The sequence below is a fragment of the Euprymna scolopes genome, chromosome 33, assembly GCF_053919585.1.
Source record: "Euprymna scolopes isolate OS-2025 chromosome 33, ASM5391958v1, whole genome shotgun sequence".
Classification (NCBI taxonomy): domain Eukaryota; kingdom Metazoa; phylum Mollusca; class Cephalopoda; order Sepiida; family Sepiolidae; genus Euprymna; species Euprymna scolopes.
The window spans coordinates 19,283,257-19,305,494 of NC_136514.1; the positions used below are offsets into that span (position 1 = coordinate 19,283,257).

General features: G+C 36.4%; 1 protein-coding gene across 2 annotated transcripts in view; it reads right to left on the reverse strand.

Annotated features, from left to right (window-relative positions):
• The window catches only part of LOC145258162 (glutamate-rich protein 2-like), a 124,037-nt gene that overhangs the window by 89,096 nt on the left and 12,703 nt on the right, over positions 1-22,238 (reverse strand). The window contains exons 4-5 of one of the 2 annotated variants that reach the window (XM_080115968.1): positions 19,887-19,958; positions 17,241-17,700 (exon numbers count right to left, since the gene is read on the reverse strand). In XM_080115968.1, the coding sequence (XP_079972094.1) occupies positions 17,543-17,700; positions 19,887-19,958 (230 nt within the window). In that variant the 3' untranslated portion in view covers positions 17,241-17,542. Of the gene's footprint in view, positions 1-17,240; positions 17,701-19,886; positions 19,959-22,238 lie in introns of those variants that run through there. The other variant, XM_080115969.1, reaches the window with a different exon arrangement.

Sequence of the window (22,238 nt, forward strand, 5' to 3'; positions counted from 1 at the left end):
GCTACGAACATATCTTGGCAAGATCATCCCACGAAGCAGCAACTTTATAGCAAACTACCTGCCATATCTACTACCATCAGGAAGTGACGTCTACGATTTGCCGGTCACTGTCAGAGGAGTAAGCAAGAGCTGGTGAGGAATGTATTGTTGTGGACTCCACGGCATGGGTGCACGAGCATAGGACGACCTAGATCCATGTACATCCAACAAATTGCACATGACACCAACTGTGATCCTGAAGATCTGAGGCAGCTGATGGAAGACAGGAAAGGAGCCCAACCAGATAGATAGATAGATAGCTCAAATTCGCTGTTGTGTCAAAGGCCAAATACACATTAAAGTACACTTTATTACCCTTCAAAAAACAAAAATTAATAATAATGAGCGTGTTCATTACTAAAAATAATACTGAATAAAATTATACGATGAATATTGTCTATATAATAGCACTCTAATGCAATTATACGATGAATGTTGTCTATATAATAGCACTCTAATGCAATTATACGATGAATATTGTCTATATAATAGCACTCTAATGCAATTATACGATGAATGTTGTCTATATAATAGCACTCTAATGCAATTATACGATGAATATTGTCTATATAATAGCACTCTAATGCAATTATACAATGAATATTGTCTATATAATAGAACTCTAATGCAATTATACAATGAATATTGTCTATATAATAGCACTCTAATGCAATTATACGATGAATGTTGTCTATATAATAGCACTCTAATGCAATTATACGATGAATATTGTCTATATAATAGCACTCTAATGCAATTATACGATGAATATGGTCTATATAATAGCACTCTAATGCAATTATATGTTTGTACATACGTTAACACTCACTACCTCTTTCTTTTAAGATGAGATCACCCGATCTTCGACATGTATTTTTTATTTTTTTATTTGATGTAGCTGTTGTTGTCCAACTTCATTCATTTCATATGAATCAAATGGTTATTTTTGGCATTGGTTTCCCGGTATCTTTCCAGTTAGAATTCCTTCTACAAAGATATCCGATACTTACGGAAAGGACCGTGTGAAGGTTGCCAGCATCCCTAAGAGAAAGTGTTTTCATAGAACAAACTAGACTTGAACTTGGCACACACAGGTAGTTAGTTTGTGTCGTTAACCACTTAGCCACTGTCACTTCCCTGTTGTTGTTGTAGTAGTAGTAGTAGTAGTAGTAGAAGAAGAAGAAAGGGTTAGACTTAAGGGAAACCAAACTCGTGAAAAAAACTATCTGACAAATATATCCAGTGAACCAAGTGCAGTAGAAATATAATTGTACTTAAAGGGACGATTAGAATCTTAAAAAGTTCTCTTGGTTGAAATGTTTGGAATAACGAGTGAATGTCTGGCATCCAGTAGGATGCCTCATTCCCAACAAAATCAAAATGATTTAAAAAATTGGGGAACTGAATTGACATATTTTAAGCATATTCATTCTTCTTGTTTTTCTATCTAATCTAATATATAAGATTAAGGGGATCTAATATATAAGATTAAGGGGATCTAATATATAAGATTAAGGGGATCGAATCATAAAAGTTAGACCTAAATAGCAACACATCTGACAAAAAGATATTTGATTCTGAGTAACTATTCTGTTGTTGCCCTATCTAATTTTATTTAGTTGCACTGATTCTATTAGTTATTGTTCCTATCTACTTGCCTCCTCATGAGGACAGGGTTAGACACAAGGTCGGTTTTTAATGTGGGGAAAATCCAGCTCCCCAAAAAGAGGATAGGAACAAAAATAAAAATTAACTCAGTCATCAGAACAGATACTACACTTCGGACTTCTGTCTAAAAATGATCTGGTCTGCACAAAGTCCTCCTTGTTGGTCACAGCTATTTGTTAACCTGCACGATTGCAAGTGTTTACCTCCAACACCGAGAACAGCAAGGCCAAGCATGTGAAGCATGCCCGGACCAATGTGACTCTTCCTCTCCAGAGTTTCCTGTTTTCCATCAGCTGCCTCAGATCTTCAAGTTCACAGTTGGCGTCGTGTGCTATTTGCTGGATGTACATAGATCTAGGTTGTCCTTTGCTTGCAGGACCATGTTGTGGAGTCCATAGCAATACATCACTCACTAATTCATGCTTGCTTCTCATACAGTGACCGGCAAATCATAGGCGTCTCTCTCTGATGGTATTAGATATGGCAGGTAAGTTGGCATAAAGTTGTTACTTTGTGGGATGATTACAGTATTAAATATACCTTTACAAAATCATCCCACAAAGATTTGGCACAGAACACACCAATGATGCAGAAGTAACGTTGCGACTTTCATTGATCTGCAGTTCTGCATGAGGATTTGAATGATGATTGATTTAAATTTTTATGAAATTGAAGAAAACTTTGAAGAATCTAACATGGAGAAAAGGAAAAAGAAGGTTATGATAAAACCAAAGAATGTTTAAGGAGTTGTGTTTGAAGGCTATATCAATGTGGTTTGTAGGAAACACTGTGGACACGAGTTAGCATATGAAAGAATAATGACAATACATGTGCATGTACACATATAAATAAATAAACAAATAGATTAAATAGATAAATTAATATATAGAAAACATTGCATACACACACATACACTTGTGTGCATGTGTGTGTATGCACATATACGTAGGCATGTATGTGTATACAGATTGGCGTATACACTTTGGCAGGAGAACTAATTCAAGCACACTCAAACTGGATATTATACAACAGTAATACAGCATTCATCAACACTTCTAAATTTTTTTTTTTTTTTTATTACATTTTCACCCCAAACAAGGCACATTGGCACTTTGGTATAGGGGGCTACTATCAGGGGCCGCAACTACTGGGGCACTATGTTGGAATTTGGGCAGCAAGATGTCGGTTCACGTTACACTTGAACTTCTGCATGTCAGTACAGTTAGGGAAGCAGGGACCTGGAATGGAATTCCAGAGTCTAGCGATTCTTGGGAAGAAACTACTGGAGTAGAAAGATCTTTTACATCTAGGGATCTCTACTGTGTGGGGGTGGGATTTAGCTGCCTGTCGGTTTTGTCTTTAAGCGTAATACGCAAAAATTAATCATTTATATATGTTAAAAAAGCTACAATAATTCCCAGCAATACTTAATAGTCATCACAACTTGTGTCCTGGAAATTGATTTGACAGCCAGTCTGCAACACTGACTTCCAGAAATAAAAAAATAAGTAAATAAAACAGAAAAGAAAGCCTTTCTAAACAGTTGTACACATTTCTTTTTATTTCTCTCCTGAAGAAGAGATACTACTCTCGAAAATTAGGGACATCAACATCTACCATCTTATATGACACATTATGTTGGTAAATAAACATAATATAACTGAAAATTATTGAAAATTTCTTCTAATATTGTAATTATTCTTTTATATGGTAACTCATCCACGGTATTTCTTACGAACCACATTGACGTAGTCTTCAAACACAACTCTTTTCACACTACACACAATGCTTCAAGCAAACTACAACATTCTTCTCAAAGAATTTTTTAGAATGTTTTTTGTTTCTAAGTTCAGTCATCAGTAATGAAAATTGATAAAAAGAGGATTACTTATTAAATAAATTAAAAAATTAAATTTAAGTTTTACTATTTTATTATTTATTTTATTATATATATATATATATATATATATATATATATATATATATATACAAGTTTAGTGGTTGTATTTAAATTCTGAAAAAACAACATATAGACACATATATTCGAATTAAAAATTTATTGTTTGACAAAAGGAATATATAGGAGGGGTTATGTTGATTTCCTTAATCCATGGATTTTCAATAAAGGCTCATATCATCAGAGGAAATGAAATGCGGTTAGCAAAATGTTCAGCTGTGAATAGACACTTATTTTGCTTTTCAGCACAAATATTGAAAATAGTTTTTTAAGTGGTGAATGATAATTATATGGAAATAATTATAGGAAAAGGGAATTTGATACAACCTGGGTAGTCCATTATCGGAAGGAGTGCAATGACTTCCGGAGTTATAAATCCAGGTAGGCAGAATATTGGTCCAGGGGAGAAGGCAGTAGTTCCATATAACAAAAAAGCATGGTTGCTCCTTATTGATTTTCCAAAAGATATACAAGGCAGCCGTATTCGTTGGTGTGTTGAGTGTGTTTTGGTAGATGTAATCCAAAATCTTTTTTTGGTGTTAACACAGTGTATCAGATGTTGAATGGATATACCATTCCATTGTATATATCTCCGTGGGTAATAGAATTTGAGCATTGAATTATGTATGCAACGGACCTCGAAACCAATGGTATGGGTGTCAGAATAATTCGGGAGATGATATTCAGAACGATGCGTTGGACGACTGGCTTCTGGTGAGAATCCTGGTAAAGTGTTGGTCAGCTTTCTTGTTGATATCAACATAACCCCTTCTACATATTCCTTTTGTCAAACAATAAATTCTTAATTAGAATATATGTGTCTATATGTTGTTGTTTTTTTTTTTTCAGAATTTAAATATAACCACTAAACTTATATATTGCTCTATGCCTAAATATTGAGCTTCTCCTTTTTAGCTAGGATCGCCCTGAAAGTATTACTTCAAGTAATATCTATCAGGATCTTTCATCTGATTTCTAATCAGTGTCTTATCTCGATTATATATATATATATATATATATATATATATATATATATATATATATATATATATATATATATATATATATGTAAAAATAAAAATTACAATTAAATTTACCAAAATGATCCAAGATGGTAAAATTAAAGTATATTATAAATATTAAAGAATTAATATTTATAAAATTATCTCAGCCATATGTAAAAGCTCGATAAAACCAAATATATATATATATATATATATATATATATATATATATATATATATATATATATATATATATATGTATAAGTAAATTTTTGGTACAGCAAAATGGAAGGAGAAATTTCAGAGGAAACATAATTTAATTTAAATACCAAAAAAAACAAGAAATGGGCAGGTGAAATTAAAATTTTTTTTCTCTTCTTTTCGTAAAGATGTTTTGCCAACCATTCAAAAGAACTCTGTTGTTTATAAATTCGTTTGTCAGTGTGGAGCTGACTACGTTGGCAAAACATCCCAAAGATTAGAAATGAGAATATCCCAACATATCCCTCGGGATATTCGACTACACCAGGTTTCGAGAGCATCCGGGCACTCCCAGGCTCATGAGTCTGCCATTGACGATCACCTGTTGAGTATAAATAGGTGTGCCGATCAATATTCCGATGGGTGGTTTTCTGTTTTATATAGTGCTAGGTCGAACTATCATCTCAATATCATTGAGGCGTTAGTTATTAACAACTCTCGACCTAGCCTGTGTAGACAAAAGATTCTGAGACATCAGTTGGAGATATTCATTGATTTAAAACCACCTGAACAGTGAGAATTTTTTTTTTTTTCTCCACTGTTCTTCCAACTGTAACCAAAATTCCCCTCTTCCCTCATTCGTTTTCTTAGTTTTTAATTTATCATTCTGACGTTTCCTCTTAGAGGGTCAGACGATAAGGCCTTAGGGAAAATTTTAATTTCACCTGCCCATTTCTTGTTTTTTTGGTATTTAAATTATATATATATATATATATATATATGTGTATGTATATATATGTGTGTGTGTGTGTGTATGTATATATATATATATATATATATATATATATATATATATATATATATATATATATTGAGAAGGCAATGGCAATGCAATTTAGTTGAAAACACTTTAGATGAACAGTAGATGAAAACATTGAAAGATTCAATAATTTTCAATTAAATAATTATTTACCAGCGTAATGTATTCAATCAGGTATATCTACTTAGTTTTTAATTTTGGAGGTATCCCCTTTGCTTGCCATGTGCAGAAACAGAGATGACCAGTAGATGATGGATCCTGGCACTGTCGCTTTCTAGATTTTAATTAGAAATATAGCAATGGCTATACAGGTTCGGAGTTAAGATGATGAGGAGGAGAGGAGGAGGAGGTTATAGTCAGCTAATGTACTTCCTAACTTCCGGTGTAGTGCTTGCCTTGTGCAGAAACAGAGATGACGAGAAGATGATGGATCCTGGCACTGTTGCTTCTTAGATTTACACAGGTTCGGAGTTTAAGAATAAAGTTTGTGTTGTAGATGATGCTGCTGATGATGATGAGGAAGAGTGGAGGAGGAGGAGGAGAGTATAGTCAGCTGATGTACTTCCTAACTTCCGGTGTAGTGCTACCAGAAGCGGTGACAATACAAATCAGTTCCTTTACTTTTTTCTCTCACGCCTATATCTCCCCTGTGCATGTACTTTTATTTATCATATTTTTCTTATCGTTCTTTTTTTTATTATTTAATCATCGAAAAGTTTTTTCGGTCGTATTTTAATTAAGAATTATTCAAAGTATTTTTTTTTATTTAATCATCGAAAAGTTTTTTCGGTCGTATTTTAATTAAGAATTATTCAAAGTATTTTCTTTTTATTTAAGAATTATCGAAAACACTTTTTAAAATCTTTTTAAGCAATGAACTATTTAATAAACCATTTAATAAAGACTAATTGTGCTACTTTTATCTGTATAATTTTGTTAATTTTTATTGCTATACTTTTTTGATAATATCCTTTTCTTACATTTTATTTCAATAAATCGCTTTACAATAGAAATACTGAAGAACAATAAAACTGAAGGAACTGATTCACCTTGTCACCGCTTCCGGTAGCAGCCACGCTGGAAGTTAGGAAGTACTTTAGCTGACTATAACCAATGATGATGATAATGATAGCAGTATTGAAAGGTTACCAGCTATCTTGAATCATTAAGGGTCAGCTTGTTGCAATGTATGTTGCGGACCAGGATATAAAATACCGTAACTCGCTACAAGAAAAAATAATGAAACGAATTGAATGAAGGAAACAAAGAACTCAAATGCTGGAATAAAATAAACATGTCGTTTATTTTCTGTTGAGAAATGAAAGTCTTCGGTGTACACGTGTTCATTCAGCCGTTGACGACTACGCGCGTGGAAGGAAAGGGGGGAATGAAATAGAGAAACGCAAAGTGGCAAGCCGGCCTGTAGAAAGAGAGGGTTAAGCTCAGTAGAGCGTCGCGCACGTGTCTGTTTTGATGGACCAAAGGCGAAGGGGAGATAGAGTGAGAAAAGTCAATCCAGTTCATGGAGAGAGAAAGCGTATAAAGTGTGCTTGCGCTTGCCCCACATTACAGTAGCAGGGAAAATGACGTTAGAACATGCGGTCAGTTCGTCGACTCAACAGGTCGAACGCTGGTCCGGACGAAAAAGGGAAGTTAACAGGTTTTGTTGACTTTTATACTGGAGTTAGTGTTCTGTGTGCGCATGTCTGGTTTTCACTTAAAAGGAAGTGACGTCACAGCTCGGGTGTGTGTGTGTGCACGTTAGCGTGTGTGTGTGTATGCGCATGAATGTGAGTGTGTGTATGAGGATGTGTATATGCGTGTGTGTGTGTGCGTATGTGCGTGCGTATGTGCGTGCGTACATGTGGGTGTGTATATGTGAGGGAAAACATGTTCGAACATGTATAATATTGATGGCATGTACAGCAGTATTTTGAAATAGGATGGTCTGGTCTCCATGAAAGTTTTATCGTTGGTCAAAGCTATTTGTTAAGCTGTATGGTTACAGGTTTTTATCTCTGGTGCCAATAGTAGTGTGTAGAAATGAAGACGAGGAAGGTGAGTTCTATTGAGTCCCAAGAAAGAAGTGGGGGAGGGGGGTTTAGGGAGTTGAGTTATTGCTTTTCGGGCACTCCCTAATAAAATAAATATTTCAACACAAGCTACTGAATAAACAAAGAAACAACTTGGTAAAACTTTACAAGGAAAAGGTTTATTGAAGCAAGTCAGGGTAAGATGCCAAAAAGATATAACTCGGATAAAACTTGTCTGCCTTTGTCCGGTAGTTATTCCCAAGAGGGAATCGTCGATACGGGTGTAGGCAGAGAGGGAGAGTGAGGAAACAGGTCTGCTCTCTTTTGGCATCTGGCTGGAAAAGGAGGAGTTTTTTTTCATCCGGAATGGAAGCAGTTAGAGTTCCTTACGGGGTAAGGAAGGTCCCTGCGCTATGCTTCTGATTGGTCAGTATGTGCCGTATCGCACAGTCAGGGGAGGCACTGACGCACAAGAGAAAGAGTTCTATTTGTTTCTGCTACAGGGAACAAGTCTGTTCCACATGAAGTTGTTGTCAGTCCAAGATCTGTGAAGAAAGAGAGAGAGTATGTGTTGCAGGTTTAACCTTTTATAAACTCTCTCTCACACATGACCGAGAGCTGGTTTCTGATTGGACAAGCCTGGAAGGAAGTGCATTCAAGATCTCCAGCTGCGAGAATTCGCTCCTACTTGTGTTCCTTGCAATTTTGTCTGCTACATGTGGTTGCATGTGAAGTAGGCGAAGGTTTAACTAAGAAAGCACTAAAATTATAGTTGTATAAGTCTCTTTTGTCTACGAAACAGAGATGTAAGATTTTCACTTTTTAGCGGATTTTTCCACTTTTTTCTAAATCCAGAAAAAAATGGATCTTTGCCTATGTCACTCGAGCTATGGACGTGTGTTCATTGCTTTTTTTGGTAGAAATCCACTTTATTCTTTTTTTTTAATAAGAAAAAGATTATTTCTACTAAATCACGAGAGCCTAACACTACTTTTCTTTTGCCTCAATGACAGGTTTACCAAAGCCAGTAAGACCAGGTGTTCATTTTTGCAATAGAAGATACTACTCACACAAGTAGCAGTGCATCTCTTTGGCCCATCAGGTGCAGGAATCAGAGAAAGAAAAAGAAGTAAAGAGCTTGTGTTTGTAATTGGATTGTTTTTATATGTAGTATTAATTTGCATATGAAGGGAATAGCTGCTTTAAGAAGGACAGATTGACATGGACGTGTATAACTGTTTATACATGCATCGGTAAATGAAAATATAACAATATCTCCCTCTCTCAACAAAGCTACCTGTTTGCATTGACATCTGAAGATGAGATTCTGGTAACTGAGCAGCTAATGACTATGGAATTACGGATGCCTTCCAGACTTTTTTCTGCAGATATTTAAAATTGTCATAGACTCTTGAAAATTCAGTATGCTATACCTTTTATGAGATGACTGACCAATTTTTATGATTTCAAGTTCAAATGAACAGCTACAGCAGGAATCGGAATACACCCTACTAAAGCCTGATTGTCACAGCTGACGAATTTAAAAAATGCAATCTAGATGTGAGGACACTTTAGGAGAACAATATGCAATAAAATTCTGTTTTTAAACTTAGAAAAAAAAAATGTCACAGAAACGTATGGAATACTTCAGACTGCTTTTGGACCATCTTGCATGAATCAAGCATCAGATTTTGCGTGGCATAAGAGATTCAAAGAAGACAGGGAGTTTGTAAGGGATCATGAGAAGCGTGGGAGGACTAAAGAAGTCAGAACACCAGATTTGATTGGCCAAATAAAGAATTTCATGGATAAAGACTGTCATGCATCTATAAAGACAATAAGTGCACAGCTAAATGTCAGTGTGATAACTGTACACACAATTATGTGCAAGGAACTGAAGATGTAGAAGATTTACGCAAAGTTTGTCCAAAGAGTGCTCAGAAAAGATCAGAAAGGAAGACGCCATGACAGCAGGGAAATGGTCGAGCTGATCAATTCAGATCCGGTAGTCCAGACCTTGCTCCCTGTGACATTTGTTTATTTGCTAAGCTCAATGAACCTTAGAGACTGTCATTATCAGACAATTGAGATGAAAGAGGCTGTCACAAGAATCATTGACATGCTCACACAGGGGGATTTCCATGGGGCCTTTGAGAAGTTGTTGGAACGGTACAACAAGTGCATTGCAGCCGGAAGAGATTACTTCAAAGCGGACTAGAATTTCAGGTGTGTACTATCAATAAAAGTGCCTATACAAAAAGAAAGTCTGGAAACTTATTGAAGGCACCTCATAGTAGGCCATTATCTGCATATCTCTACTTTCTACTTGACCAAACTATACATGTGGTCGGAGAGGCCTGATCCGATTAATAGGTTGACCACGTCTAACATAACAAACAACACATATCTCTGAAGCCCCAATAACAACACTAATTTAAAAAAAAAACTGTTGTTGTGCTGTAGATGAAGGGTGACAAAGTTGCTGCTGTTGACTGTGTTTATTGCCAGTGAAAATGTTGCTCCATCCAGCAGGAATTTGAGGTACTTTTTCACAATTAGTCGTTACAATTGAAATTTAGCATTTCAAGTAAAAACACTGATGTGTCACTTTTGGACTATATATATATATATATATATATATATACTCAAGCAAGTTTGATTGAACACGACAGAGTTAATCTTTTTTCCGATCTTTCTGGATATCTTTTCCATTTGCCGAGCCGTTTTATAATTTTAGCATGCATGTTATATGAAATGCTACCCAAAAATTGTTGTTTGGCCATATTCTTCTCAAGCGCTTACAATCGGTGCATTCAATTATCATCAGGAGGGATTGTTGTTGTTTTCTTTTTCTTTTTCTTTGAGGCTTGGTGTATTTATAATCTTTTTTTTTTTTAAATTGGCTATAAAGGTGGGTGCAGGAGGATTGATAATCAGATGCACTGATAAAAAGCGCTTGAGAAGAATATGGCCGAACAACAACTTTTGGGTGACATTTTATATATTATGCCCGCTGAAATTAAAAAGACCGCTCAGCAAATGGAAAAGATATCCAGAAAGATTGGAAACAAGAATAATTCTGTCATGCTCAATCAGACTTGCTTGAATAATGACTTGGTGCCAAAATATATATATATATATAATATAAAACTGAATGTGTGTGTGTGTGTGTGTGTGTGGTCACGAATAGGCTCCTATATGGTTGACTATTTTAAAAAACTGATTACATATAATGATAGAAGATGTATTGAGACACAAGAATGGGTATGTTTGATCTGGGAGAATGGTGGTTCATTAAAATTGTGGGGTCTGCGTTTGCGCCTGGTCCACAAAGTATGGACATAAAAAATTTAAAAATTAAAAAAAAAGTTTACAAGTGTTTTTGATATAGATGTACATAAGAATACTTTGATAAGTTTGTTTTAACTTAAATAGGGATGGTATAATAAAATTGTGGGGTCTGCGCTGGCGCCTGGCCTCCATAGAATGGAAATAGGCACAAACTTTAATAAAGGCTTTTCATATCTATCTGCATAAGTATACTTTAATAATTATGTTTCAGTTTGAAGAAATATGGTATAATAAAATTATGGGGTGTTCGTTCACACCTGACCTCCACAAAATGGAAATATGTCACAAGGTTTAACAAGGTTTTTTAATATAAATCCACAGAATATTGTGATAAGTGTTTCAGTGTGAACAGGTATGGTATAATAAATTATGGGACTTATCTATTTGATTTTTACTTTGATCATATTTTACTTTGGTTTTGATACCCCCAAATTCGAAGCTATCTCTTTATAACCCTTCTTTTCATAACCTATCATATTTTCATAAATCAGAGTCCGTTTTCTGTAGGCTGTTTTTGAATCCAGTCAACGACGGGTACTTGTGCTAGTATATATTTATATGAGGAGGCAAAAGAATTAGAGAAATTCTTTAAAAGGAGATTATCGGGATAATAAAAAGTTCAACAATTGAGGTGGAGCTTATACGGAAGATAAAAATAAAAACAAGATAATATAAAAGTATACACCAATGCATATCAATTTAATCATTGATTCAATAGGGAGATTACATCAATTAGGGGTGTGGGATAAATATGCTCTTTATACTTAGGTATTTCGAAGCCTAATGCTTCTCATCAGAAGAGGAGAGAAGGTGCTAAACTTGTTATAACTTACTCTGTGTGTGGAGTCTCATTTCATCCGATTAATTTATACTGACTATATTCCTCCGGGGAAATATCAGTATTTTATTTAGATTATTCCAACTAGTGTTCTCATCTTAAGTGTCATCTGCACAACGTTTCGATCGATGTAACCTCTGACATTCTTCAGATATATCTTGTCAAACTCGGAGAAAATCATGACTAAGAACTGTATATACGTAAATGTGAATACCTATACAAAGATGAGAGATGTCACCCACTAAAAGTAAGGTTAGAGGAGTGTCAAAAAGCCGTATGACTGACGATATATCCAGGGAAAAGAGAAACCATCTAATGACTACTGGAGAGAACTGGAATGCCTACTAGACACTATCCTCGAGGGTCTAAGGTCTCTCTGATTGAGAGCTGTATGAGAGCTTTTCAGGACAACCTAGCATGAGGATACTTTTTACTACAAGTAAACCCTAACCAAATATTTAAAATCACATCATTAATCCTAACCCTAACCCTAAGCCTAACCTTAACCAAATATTCAACATTACATAGTTTTCATAGCCCAAATAGGATATCCTTGGTATGGCTAACCCACACTGGCTTTTACAAAGAATGAGGCACCTTCTCCAAGTGATGTTACTTCAAGTAGCTGGATACTCCACCAGACTAGATGAATTCTTATCATGGAATCCAGTGACACCAAAAGACCAAACAGAAAGATATGCTATACCATATTAAAATGGCCAATTGCCGAGAGGAAAATTACGTTCTCAATTTCTTTACTAACTCAGTGTTTGAGAGATAGAGAACTTTAACGGAACATTCGAATATCTATGTATGTCATATAGAGTTCAAGTGTTAGCCGCAGGTAGGGGTCATCTTAATTTCTGAGAACTTTGACTGAAGGAAAATGAAACAAGAGAGGAAACCTTTATCTTTATGTGACGAAATAAAAATAAAAACAAAGAATGGTGGAGAGTAAGACGACTCAAAGAAGCAGCGCATACGCTCAGCAGCAATCACCGACTAAGCAAACTTAGTATAGAATTTAATCTTGTTTCCTGACTAGGGCAATGAACGCCGTGTTCCCTGCTCCCGACACACTTCCTATCCTTCTAAACTGGGCACTTGGGAGCGTTTGAGTGCCATAATGCCAGTGCAATTAGATTCTGTTGACCTTTATCTGATGGGTTGAGGGTACCGGATTGACAGTTCCTGGATGCTGTTTCCGACTGGTAGTACAGAAACCCTAACTCTTTCGTAGTGCTTAAAGCGGCTGCTCCATCAACAGTTGTATAATATCAGGATGTTTGTAGTGCCATGTCGCACATAGAAAGGGACCCAGCACTCATCCCCGGTGGGCTTTTCTGAGGCCACAATCCTAGTAAATGAAAGGCCAGCTGATGGTCTACTTGTGTTGCATGTCTGGTAATCTGAGTAACCACTTGTTCAGCATACCTTACCTGAACTGAAACTCTTAAAAAATAAAATGATAGTACAATAAAAAAAAATTACGCTTAAACTCAAACAAAACCAACTTGCCTCCTTTGAGGCTTGCATTTACAAACATCCGTGGGCTTAGAACTAATTTAGATAATGTTGAAGCATTTCTCCTAACAAACACCCCAGATATCTTAGCAATAAGTGAGACTAACCTACATTCCTCCATCTCCTCTAACTACTTTGACATGCCTGGATATCTCCAACTCTGCCATAAGGACTCTGACAGACATATGCACGGGCTTGGAGTCTATATTCAAAACACCCTCCTCTTGACTAGAGAAACAAAAGTAGAATCGGACAATCAAGCCTTTATGTGCTTTAGACTTAACATGCAACATAACATTAGCTACTTTTATTTTCTTTACCGCTCTCCCTCGACCCAGGACTAACAAAGTCTCTGACAGCATAGATACAGCCTTTTCCCTTGACACTAGTGCACAAGTGCATGTATTTGGTGACTTCAGTGTCCACCACAGCAACTGGCTTGGATTCTCTACTAAAACAAACACAATTGTTAGCACAACACATAGCTTCTCTATATCTCATTTCCTATCACAGATAGTTATGTTTCCAACCCGTTTCCCAAACCAGCAAGAACAACACGCATCACTTTTAGATCTATTTCTGACCACAGTTCCTGATGATTATGTAATGAATGACCACAGCCCATTTGGGAATGCTGATCATGCAGTGATGATGGTTGAAATCGCCCTAAACTCTACAGCCAAAACTGAAGAGCCATTGCTCAAAACAACGAGATATTATAAAAAGGCTGACTGGGAAGATGATGCCCCATGGGGAAATATCTTTTCTCTTCCTGCTAAACAGTGCACAAATCAGACCACTGAATGGTTCAAAACAGCAATTGAAGCGCATGTTCCCATGTGGAAATTTTATAGGAAGTTCCACTCTCCCCAATGGTTTACTTCGACTTTTGTGCAAATGCAGCATCCGTACCACAGATTTAACCGACATAAATCCAGTTCAAACAGACAGAAGAATATAGAAGCCAGAAGTAACTGTAAGAAAGAAATAGCGACAGCTAAGAGAGAATTTACTGAAATCACTAAAAAACGCACCGAAGCACAGAAATTAGGAACCGTGATTTCTGAAAAATCTACGACAGTGTAGTAAATAATGGGCAATCAACAATTCCCCCACTATCCAACAATCATGAGGTTGTTTGCTTAGCAACCGAGAAGGCTAACATGCTTGCCAGTCGGTTTGCCTCCAACTCCACACTGAACCCTGCAAACCACTCCCTCCCTGACTTTCTTTTGCGGACAGACGCCACACTAGAGAATCTGAAAATGGCCCCCATTCTCAGGTGCATGCTATCATAAAAATCTTGACACTTCAAAAGCATGTGGACCTGATCTCATCCCGTATGTGCTATTAAAAAAGTGCTCCGCCGAAGTAGCTCCAGTTCTCTCCAAACTTTACAACAAATGCCTTAATGAATCTTGCTTTCCTGACTGCTGGAAAACTGCTTCTGTTGTACCAGTTTTCAAGAATTCTGATGAAAGGATTGACCCATTAAATTATTGCCCCATTAGCCTCCTCCCACTTTTCACCAAAATATTTGATTCCATAATTCACCAAGCTCTAGTCCATCATCTTACAGGTGCTAAACTTTTGACTGACCAACGATATGGATTTAGGCAAGCCCGTTCCACAGCAGACATCCTAACTGTAATCTCTGAGCATATATACCATTCACTGGGCAAAACAGGGGAGGGTAGAGAGCTCTAGATATATCTAAGGCTTTTTACAAGGTATGGCATGAAGGTCTTCTCAGGAAAATCAGACCATACGATATCATTGGATGAATACTTAACATAATTAAATCCTTCTTAGATAAGAGAAAAATCCAGGTTGTCCTTAACGGTCGTACATCTAAACAATATGATATAAATGCAGGAGTGCCTCAAGGGTCTATCCTCGGACCTCTATTATTCCTAATATTCATAATGACCTCCCTGACAAAGTTGTCTGTGAGATGAGTATATATGCTGATGACACCATGCTCTATAACAGACACAACAGGAAAACAAATGAACACATATCTAAGAAAATCGCAGAAACACTAGAGGACAACCACCAATCTGTAGTGGAATGGGGACAAAAATGGATGGTTATATTCAATGCTGCCAAGACTAAACTTGTTTCCTTCAATAACTACAAGAAACCTTCTCTACCACCAATAGCAATGGCCAAAGATTCTTTATCTGAAAGTACATCTTTTAAACTCCTCGGCCTAACGTTCACAAGAAACATGAGTTGGAAAAATTACATTAAGAGCATTGCCAGGACCACTGCAAAGAAGGTAGGCTCTCTCTACCGTTCTAGAAAGCTACTAACACCCAAAAGTATCCTGTACCTCTATAAGGTCACCATTTTCCCTTGTATAGAGTAATGTTGTCACATTTGGGCTGGTGCATCTGCTACTAGTCTCTCGCTCCTAGATAAGGTTAAAAAAAGTCGCCAACCTGATAGGTCCTGAACTGTCATCTAAGCTTCAGCCTCTATACCATCGATGAAATGTTGCATCCTTCTGCCTGTTCTACAAGTACTTTAACAGTGAATGCTCTGATGAACTGCAAGCACTTGTACCCCCTCGACGTAAATACCCCCGACAAACCTGACAAACAGCAAAATCCCACCCCTTCACAGTAGAGATGCCTAGATGTAAGAGAGCCTTCTACTCCAGTAGTTTCTTCCCCAAAACTGCTTGACTTAGGAATTCCCTTCTGGGTCCCTGCTTCCCCAACTGTACTGACATGCAGAAGTTCAAGTGTAACATGAACCGACATCTTGCTGCCCAACTCCCTACATAGTATCCCTGTAGCTTATGTCCCTGATAGTAACCCCCTACATCAAAGTGGCAATGTGCCTTGTTTGGGGTGAAAATGTAATAAAAAAAAAACACTTAGGATGAGAATAGTAGTTCGAATAATCCAATTAATATGACAATTTAAAAATCCTATTTTAATAAAAATAAAACAAGTGAAGCATGCATGGTCCCACGTGAGAGCACAGTGAACGAGGCATGAAAAAATGACTAAGTTCAGCATTTGCCTCCATCTTCCATTTAGCCTCAAAAGTCCTTAGGAGACGTCAAATCCTGGTGAAAATGAACAAACGGTGCAGTTTTAGGCCTTAACATATGTAAATTTGAGTTCTGCACCATGCAAAAAAAGAAATGATCCATCATTTACCCCCCCTCCCATTTAACCCCAAAAGTCCCCTGGGCCTTAACATATTTAAATTTGAGTCAAGCACCATGCAAAACTGCTAAATAGACATGCACAGAAAATTTTGGACAAATATGGTAAAATAATCTCAAAAATGGAGTGTTTTTATTAGCCCTAAAAGTGCCCCTGGAGCACATCCAAGAGTTATCGTGAAGTATAGACAAACAAAATTATACAGAAATCAGTTAGTTACAACTTTTCCAAAAATTTTATAAAAATCCAAAACATCAATGTTTTTTTAATAAGCACAAAAGTATCAATTTTAGCCATTTTAATCTGAAAGGCACCCCCAGGGGGACAACCAGAGTTTTCCCAGAAAATCTGCTCTGTTACTTTTTACTCATATCATGTTTAATGTTTGTGCAAAATTTCAAAAAATTCAAAGGCGTAATTATTGAAAAAAGTGTGGACAGACAAACAGACGACTGGACAAGGTGAATTTACAGGCCGCCCCCCCTCCTTTTGTCGGGGGACCAAAAATTAATTAAAAAGTTAAATTCATCAGCTTGCATTTCGGCTCATTCATAAACAAGTCAGATATTTTAATTTTTTGTTAATGGGTGAAAATGAATTAGAAATAAAAAGAAAATAATGCATTATTTTGTGAGCAAGAATGTTTAATAATTAAGAATGAATACAACACTTGAGGATGTGTCAATCTTTTCGTTCTCTTAAAATCAGTGATTTTATATGCATTATTTCAAATAAATTTTAATATGCATTATTTCAAATAAATTTTAATATGCATTATTTCAAATAAATTTTAATATGCATTATTTCAAATAAGAAAAATTTTGGAATGACATATTTTATTCTAATTTCTGTTGACTTCTTTTGTCCCCCCAGGCAATCTGTTGAAATTCTTCTATGATGGAACTGTGGAAGAATTCCTTGTACATTAGTCCTGGTCTCTTGTATCTAATCCTAATTCTTTGCTGTCCGAACTGGAGTTGGAACTGGTTTCGTTGGAATCAGTTTCACTGGAATCAGTTTCACTGGAATCCGATGACTCGCTGGAATCTTCACTTTCTAACAATTCCTCATTATTGTCTTTAACTGTTAAAAAATTTCAAAGAGAAAAAAAAACAACTGAGATTGATTTTCTACTAATTCAGCAAACACAAAAAGAGCCCCCACCCCCACCGGGCTCCACATGAATATCCCTGATTGACCCAACAAGCAGAAAAATCTCACCCCTTCACTGTAGAGGTCCTTAGATGCCGGAAAGCCTTCTACTCTAATATTTTTCTTCCCTCAGACTACTGGACTTTGGAATTCCCTCCCTGCTTCCTGCTTTTATTACTGTACTAACTTGAAGAAATTTAAATGTAATGTGAACAGATATCTTGCTATTCAACTCGCGCTACATAGTCCCCCTGCAGATATGGTCCCAAATAGTAGTACTTACATCCATGGCAATGTGTCTTGTTTAGGATGAATAATAAATTTTTAATTCTTGCTAAGTATGGCACAAGGCTAAATACAAATAAGGTTTGAAATTGATATGATTGTGAACAGAAAATTAAAAACAAAATTCGAGTTTGCTTTACAATCCACATGGATTTGAAAAAGTGGTAAAAAAAAATCAAATATATAATAAATAAATGTTACCAAAGGCAAGATAAGTTACTCTTCTAACTAACTAGGTAGGTATTTACTGTTTTTACTTAATCTAAAATGTTTAATTGGATTGAAAAACAAGCGTTTCAAAGTGTACGCGACCACAAGAAAAAATGGTTGCATAACAAATACATTGCAGCCATTTTTTCTTATGGTTGCATACCCTTTGAACTTCATTGTTTCCGAGCCAATTAAACACTTTACATTTTAGTAAAAACACTAAAAACCTATCCAGTTAGGTAGAATCTTGCCTTTGGTAACATTTACTTGTTATATATTTGATTTTTTTTACCACTTTTTTTAATCTCTGTGTATTGTAAAACAAACCCAAAATTTATTTTATAGTTTTTTATTTTGTTGTTTGTTTTCCATTTTCACCCCAAACAAGGCACAGCACCACTTTGATGTAGGGAGCTACTATCAGGGACATAAGTTGCAGGGATACTATGTAGGGAGTTGAGCAGCAAGATGTCTGTTCACACTTGAACTTCTGCATGTCAGTACAGTTGGGAAAGCAGGAACCTGGGAGGGAGTTCCAAAGTCTAGCAGTTCTGGGAAAGAAACTATTAGAGTAGAAGGCCTTCTTACATCTAGAGATATATACTGTGTTGGGGTGGGATTTTGCTGATTGTCGGGTTTGACAGGGGTATTTACGTTGAGGGGGTACAAGTGCTTGTAGTCCATTAGAGCATCCACCATTAAAATACTTGTAGAACAGGCAGAGTTTCGTCGATGAGACAGAGGCTGAATCTTAGATGACAGTTTAAGACCTATCAGGTTGCCGACTCTCTTTTAACCCCTGTCCAGGAGTGAGAGACTAGTAGCAGATGCACCAGCCCAAATGTGACAACAATACTCCATAGATGGGCGAATGGTGGCCTTGTAGAGATGTAGGATATTTTCAGGTGTAAGTAATTTTCTAGCACGGTAGAGAGAGCCCACCTTCCTCACAGCGACCCTGGCAATGCTCTCACTGTATCTGTTCCAACTCATGTTCCTTATGCACATTAAGCTGAGGGGTTTGAAAGAAGTACTTTCAGGTAGTGTATCTTTAGCCATTGCTGTTGGTGGTTGAGAAGATTTCTTGTAATTATTGAAGGAAACTTTGGAATTCCACTCCCTGTTTCCTGCTTCCCTGACTGTACTAACATGCAGAAGTTTAAATGTAATGTGAACAAACGTTTCACTCCTCTACTTACATCGTACCCTGTAGACATGGTCCGATATAGTAACCCAGCATATTCAAAAGAAAGCATGAAAGTGGAACATTGAAATTTTTTGTATTAAATGTTAAAAAAAAAAAAAAATGGGTTTATTATAAATAAAAATCTGTATGTTTCAGCTACGAGTAAATCTCTAATAGACATAAAGGGAGATAATTTAGTTTTTGTATTATTCAGATTATCCAAATTACTGTTCTCATCTTGAGTGTGACTTGCACAACTTTTCGGTCGATGTAACCTTTGACCTTCTTCAGGTGCATCTTCTCGAACTTTGGAATCTTTCTGTTAGACTCGGGAACATTTATGTCTTAAATAGTAGCCCCGTATATCCAAGCAGCAATATGCTTTGTTTTGGTTGAAGAAGAGTTAAAAATAAAAAAAATCTGTATTCATACTCACGGGCTTGTATCATTTCTTGTAACAAAGGCTTAAAACTTAACGCTTGTTTGTGTCCGGGGTCATACAGAAGAACTGAAAATACAAAGAATCAAATAAAGAAAAAGCAAGTTTAAGGAAAATCTAATGGATAGATCAAACACAAAGGGGGAAAAAAGTGTAATTTTTTACCTCTTTTGAGACCCTGAGGACGCCGAATTCCAGTATAAATGGATAATGGTGCAGTTTCAGGCACATGTATATTTGTGTAGACTACCGTGAAAAATCACTATATAGTCAAACATATCAAGTTTTTGTTGAGAAATATGAAAAAAGAGCCACAAAAAGGGGCACTTTTAGTACTGAAAGTCCCCGGGTATGCGAACCAGAATTTTGCCAGGGTCACTCATACTGGATTTATATTAAAAACAATGGGCTCCACATTTTGGCCAAGTTTTAAAAAAATCTAATGGATGGATCAAAAGTTATGGGGCAAAATGCATCATTTTTGGCCATTTGGGGGCATTTTTGACCTCTTTTGAGTCCCTGGGGGCACAAAGGGAATTTTTGTAAAACAATTATTTTACTGTGCACATCTATTTAATGAAATACAATTTGTGGCCAAATTTCAGGAAAAACTAATGGACGGTTATCTGGCAATAGTCCGGACTAATGAACGCATGGAAGCACAGACGCCACTGAAAACATAGGTCGTTCTCCGATAAATCGGGGGACCAATAAATTCTTTCTTTTTATTTCTGAACATTCTACGATCCGAAAACAATATTTCAATTTTTAATGATAAAAACAATTTTTTTTCAATCGATTTATGCTTATTCGTATTATTTGAATTATTCAGACTACTGTTCTCATCAGGAGTGTGATTTTCACAACGTTTCAATGCAATCTCCAACCTTTTTCAAGTGTATCTTGTCGAACTGAGGAATCTTTCTATTGACTTCAGGAAATCTTTATGCAGAAATCTGGAATCTGCACAGATTTTCAAATTTTTACACCGGAATTTTATCAAACACTCTATCCACTATGCTAGAGATCTTTACAGACAAATAATATGAATAAATAATCCTCATGTCTAAAATTCAGAAATAGAATTCGTGCTTAGTATATATTACTTAAATAATAGTATATAAGCAGCAACTTATTAGTAATAATCTCACTCGCTACTTAATTTGGCTGAAAAATGCGAAGCTTGCGGTTTGTTTACAAACAAGCGTTTGAGCACTTTACAAGTAGCGGACGGATGTTTATTTAAATAGACATTCGGACAGATTAGTTGCGGGCATCGCTTCCGTGGTCGAGGGGTAGAACTGCCGACTGTCAACACAATGGTTCCAGGTTCGATCCTCAGGAGCAGGAAAAAATATCAGCAGGAGCAGGAGGAAATATTAGCAGGAGGCTTGCGAGGACGTTAGCAGCAGTAGCCCAAAAAAGCACATTAGGAAGTGTGTGCGAGCTTGTGCAACAAGAAAAAGAAAAAAAGGACACCACGTGGTCAGAAGATTTGTTGGTTTGGTTGGCTGGTTTTTGTTTTATGATATATCAACCCTTTTAAGGTTATTTAATGCCAAATCCAGTGATTTTGAAGAAAAATATTTTAATAGGATATATTTGCTTTGTTTTTTTTAATCAGTTTTTATTTAACCTATAGTTGGGACCCTAACAGGTACTACCACTCCGGGTCAGAGGGGACATGGGAGCAATGGCAATTAAAGGGTGGCTCCACACTCCCCAAAGCACATAAGCTGGAGCCTCACTATCGGGTATAGTTTAAGGTCATATCCAGAACCCATGATCAGGAGGAGAAAAGGTGTTGTTGAAAAAGATGGATGTGTAAAATCGAAGATGAGAAATGGCTGTCTATGGCCGTTGTATAGTGGAGTAGAAAGGGAAATGCAACCAGGGGAGATGGACATGTGGCCGCGCAATGGCAATGAGAGATTTTTTAAGCTGGTGCCGAGATGGCAGGGTTTTGTTAATCTCATGGCAGACGAAATGAACAGTTAAAAAAAAACAAAAAACAAGAAGCAGAAACTGTTTGGAAAGTATTGGTAATAAATGCCTTTTTGTTAAAACAGACAGAAAAGCTGAGTCGGATTAATTTCTTTTTGTTCCTTTTACAATGATGCCACATGGCGTAGGGGTTCAAGGAAGGTTTGAACTGTAACGAACATGATTTAAGCGTAACGGTCATGTTGCAGTAACTCAACACTTTTATCTGTTGCACTATGTGTCCATGTGGATGGAGGAGACATCAGCCGAAACGTTGTGAGAATAACATCAAAGTAGCCGAAGCAATGAAAATAATACATATAAACTTTCTTTTCCGTTTTTAACAATATCTCACAATTCAAAGTA